This window comes from Alligator sinensis, unplaced genomic scaffold (assembly GCF_000455745.1).
Source record: "Alligator sinensis unplaced genomic scaffold, ASM45574v1 scaffold48_1, whole genome shotgun sequence".
In the NCBI taxonomy this organism is placed as follows: Eukaryota; Metazoa; Chordata; order Crocodylia; family Alligatoridae; genus Alligator; species Alligator sinensis.
The window spans coordinates 744,292-748,357 of record NW_005842541.1 but is presented as its reverse complement, the minus strand read 5'-3'; the positions used below and the strand labels follow the sequence as shown (position 1 = coordinate 748,357).

The 4,066-nt window shown below is 42.7% G+C and overlaps 1 protein-coding gene across 2 annotated transcripts in view; it reads right to left on the bottom strand.

Moving 5' to 3' along the window:
* Positions 1–38: 38 nt before the first annotated feature.
* Positions 39–4,066, bottom strand: part of LOC112551649 — a 44,988-nt gene continuing 40,960 nt past the window's right edge. For both annotated transcript variants that reach the window (XM_025213598.1, XM_025213597.1), the window contains exons 3-4: positions 1,991–2,021; positions 39–975 (exon numbers count right to left, since the gene is read on the bottom strand). In XM_025213598.1, coding sequence (XP_025069383.1) covers positions 608–975; positions 1,991–2,021 — 399 coding nt within the window. In that variant the 3' untranslated portion in view covers positions 39–607. The remainder of the gene's footprint in view (positions 976–1,990; positions 2,022–4,066) is intronic.

Sequence of the window (4,066 nt, the reverse complement as noted above, 5' to 3'; positions counted from 1 at the left end):
GAAAGATCTAGTTTCCTTTGATAAATATAAATGTGAGAAAAGGACAGAAAGTAAAGAAGCTGTGTTTAAGTCCTAGGTGATTTAGGAATTGTCCCTCAATCCCAATTTAGCTTTAAATTGTTTGGTCCCTAGACAGGACTCTTTGTGGCAAGCTTATATACAGCAGCTTACATCAAAAGGATCCCCAAGTCACTTCACAAAATGTATCAATGGTGATAGCTCTTCTTCACCTCTAAAATGCAGCCAGTTATACAGCAAGACTTTACTATAGCTCAGAAATGTTAATATACTCTGCACTACAGCAGGATGTAGTGACTATTTTTTCCCAAGACTTTCTGACTGGCACCTCGCCTGTATCAAGATGTTTCATTCCTGCATTCACGATGTTGTTCCAGAATTGTCTGTTTTCATTTCTGGTGACAATTGGACAATATCCATCATTGTTACCGGTATCACAAAGCCATGTCTTTACTGAGTGCCTGTTTTAGTCACCCTGACAAGATGAGTAGAGGACTGCTAGAAAAACCTCTGCTTTATTCTTGGGTTTGATATGGAGAAAAACGGCAAGTTCCTTGGAGCGTGGCAGGAGCCACTCAAGAGTGGAACCCTAGTGCATTCTGAACAGCCCCCAGTAAGTTATATTTCTTGAGATGTACATCAAATTGTTATTGAATAAAAGGTACAGCCTTTCCCCCTTCTTCAAGAGATGTGGTCTTCCAAAACTGATTGTGGAAGATGTGTCTCCACAATTTGGCCCAGTAACCTTGTCAAGCAAGTAATTCTTACTGTGCAGCATTATCGTAAAATTGTCATCATCAATACTATTGAGATGGTGCACTGAACTGTACACAAAGTACAAGCCATCCTGCAGGATCTCCAACATATCATGATTATTCTCAGTGATGTTCTGCACTGAATTACTGCAGTTTGTCATGTTCCATTTCCAGCGAACGATGCCAGTGGAATTTGAAGGCCCTTCCATGCACAAGCCAAAGGAGAAGGGCAAAAAAGACAAGGAAAAAAAACAAGTTGGTTAATTTTATTTCAAAGTCCAGCCCATTTTCTAGCTTTTCCCTTGTTGTTTTATTAATACTTTCCATGGCTCATTTCCCTCTCTTCTCACCACTTTTTCACCTCTTTGGTTTGAGTTCTTTGTAGCCTGGGGTTATAATTAAGAAATGAGGAAGGGAAGGAGTATTCATGTGGTTTTTCTCAGAAGATCTTCTCTAGAGAAAGGACCTGAGCTATAAGGTTCAAATCAGCTAAAATGGTTGGAACTGGGGGTTCTGGTAAATTATTTGAGATCCCAACCAAGATTCAGACCAACACCCTGAAGTAAGGGAGTCTTCAAGGCCCAGGTTTTGGTCTAGGCTCATTTCTAGAGAGAAACAAAGAAACGGTGGATTGCAATTCATGGAGGAGACCCTCAGCTTGGTGTAGATCAGCTTGGCTCCATTGGACACAATCAGAGGTTGAAATAAGGGAAACAGGAAAGCTCAAGCCTTCTTCCATAGCTGAAAGGAGAGGTTTCCCTCTCCCTGGTTTATATCAGCAGGTGGGTGTGGTTATTCCACCTCCTGTTTCAGTCTGCCTGGATCATGGAAGTCAGCATACCTTGTGTAGATCACCACAGATAAGGAGCCAGCAATGCTTTGCCCCACTTTATCCTACCCTCTTTATCAAGTGAGAGGTTGTTGTCTTTGTGACCAGCAAATGGTGTGTTTTTGTAGGTCTCTTCATGGATGCTGGGTACATGGTTAAAATCTTATGGTGTAAAGAAGTTAGAACCAAAGTGCACCCAGTATTAGACTGCAAACTCTTTGGGTCTAAGTGTTTGTGGAACACCCATCGTAGTGGAGCTTCTGAGCACTAGCATGGTATCAATAATATGTTGGTGATTATATTATTTTGATATAGTCACCTTTGGTGAGATACAAGTATGGTAAAAAGAAACAAAACTAGAAAGCAACTCCAGTGCCTTGATACTTACAAGTTGCATGAACCCAGCAGATGTCAGAAGTCTGCAGAAAGAAAAAAAGTTTGAGTTATTATATTGGTTAATGTAAACAGTGACTTTCATACGTATCAGATAGTGTTCAATTTGCCTGTGAGAGCAATCCCAAACAGGGGACAACTGTTTCTTTTATGAGAGGAGACAGGATGGTCTTATTCAATTGCCTGCCCCCTTCTATTGACAAAGCAGCTGTCAATTAATGCAACTGGCATCTCTTTCTCAGGCTTTTTTTTCCTTTTAAATATTTGGGATGGTTTTGGACTACCTAAGAACAAGCATCTGAATGTCAGTGGTTTTGCCCAAGCATACAGCCTGGGAAGTGTAACTCATCTGAGCCCAATAACTTCCTGCCCATGGCAGAGGGCCGGACTTGATGATCTTACAGGTCCCTTCTGGTCCTTCGGTTCTATGATTCTAAAAAGGTACTTTTTCTTTACTTAGGTAGGCATAACCATATCGTTCATACTTCCATCTCATTTTAAAGGTTTTCTTCATTACTGTAATAGCTAGAACAATGATTCTCAATCAGGGTATCATGGCACCTTGGTTTGCCTGGACAACCTTTCAAGGGTACTGCAGAATGCCGCATCATGTTAGCACTCTTAGGTGTGCAAACAAGATAAACCCAGAGATTTTGACTAGGGATTTATGCATAGCGTTAAAAACATTGTGACTTGATCTGATCTTTCTGAGTTCTTTGGAACAGAAGAATTGCTCTATTATTTTTTCTGTAGTCAAAAACGAGTAAAGAAAGAATTGACATTTTCTGAGGGGTGCCTTGAGTCTAAAAAAGGTTAAGAACCCCTGAACTAGAGTCTAATTTTTTTAATGAAAACTGAGAGTCTTGAAAATAGTTGTTACGACCATCTGAGTACCACCTGGCTAGTCCTTTCTACAACTCCATCTCTACTGAAAACAATCCTACAGCTTCAGAAACACTGCATTAAAGAATTGGTTCTTGGTGCATTGCTTAGCTGAACTACTTCTGCTTTTCTCTGGGCACATCTATACAAGACACCTAGGCTAGGGACAGACATTACACATAAAGCAGTTTAAGTGATCAGAAACTGGTTTAAGCCTGTAACAGAACAGACATTCAGTGAATATAAACCAGTTTGAAAATGTCTGAAACCAATTTGAGATAAACCTAGCTGAATGTAGTATCTGACTTAACTGATTTGGGCAACCCAGTTTATGCAGTCCTTCCTGGCTTAGCCAGAGTCCCCTAGCATCCCAGATGTTTTGCAGCCCTGGGCAGGGCTCTCTGCTCCAGACCAGGGCTGTCCCTGCCCCTCTGCTCCCCATGCTGCCCAGCTGGAGCTCCAGCAGAGATTGCGGGCACAGCAGATTCTGCCTGGCTTCCCTTGCTGATTGCTGCTCAAGCAGGGATTCCCACCCTCCCCTCTCCCACAGCACAGACCATAGCCAGCAGACAGGACAGTGTCCACTTAGGGGTTTTTGGAGCTAATCAACAGGTCACTTAGTAATGTCCCTCTGTTCCTGCCTTGGAAAAAGTTGTTTAAGAAGAGCTTGGACTAATGAGAGAGACTTTTGTTTTCTTGATGGGCTGCTAAATGCTGTGCTGTCAACTCCCTGCTGGCTCCCTCACTGGTCAGAAGCAGCGAGGGGGAAACCCCTCCCTAATCAGAGCATCCTGCCAGGGCCTGGCCATGCTCCCCCTCAGCTCAGCACTACGCAAGGGAAGGGAGGGCTGCTCTAGCACCCCCTGCTTCTAGCCAGAGCCACTGCAGGCATGTGCCTGCATTTCTTCAGTCCGGAGGGAATGTCTGTACGGTTGCAAACTGGTTCAGCCTTGCCAGGTTACACTAACCTTCAAAGGTTGAATCAATTCAGGCTCAGGCTTTTTTAATGTGTGTCCCTAGCCCTGATGCGCAGAAAATTAATTCTATTGTGCATTACCATGGTAGGTAAAACCCATGCTGATGTGCAGCAGGTTTAGTCTAATGTGCATTAACATCACTTAAAAACCATTCATCTGCACTAATGCACAGTAGCACCAATTACAGAGCATTACATTAGTACCTGTCATTA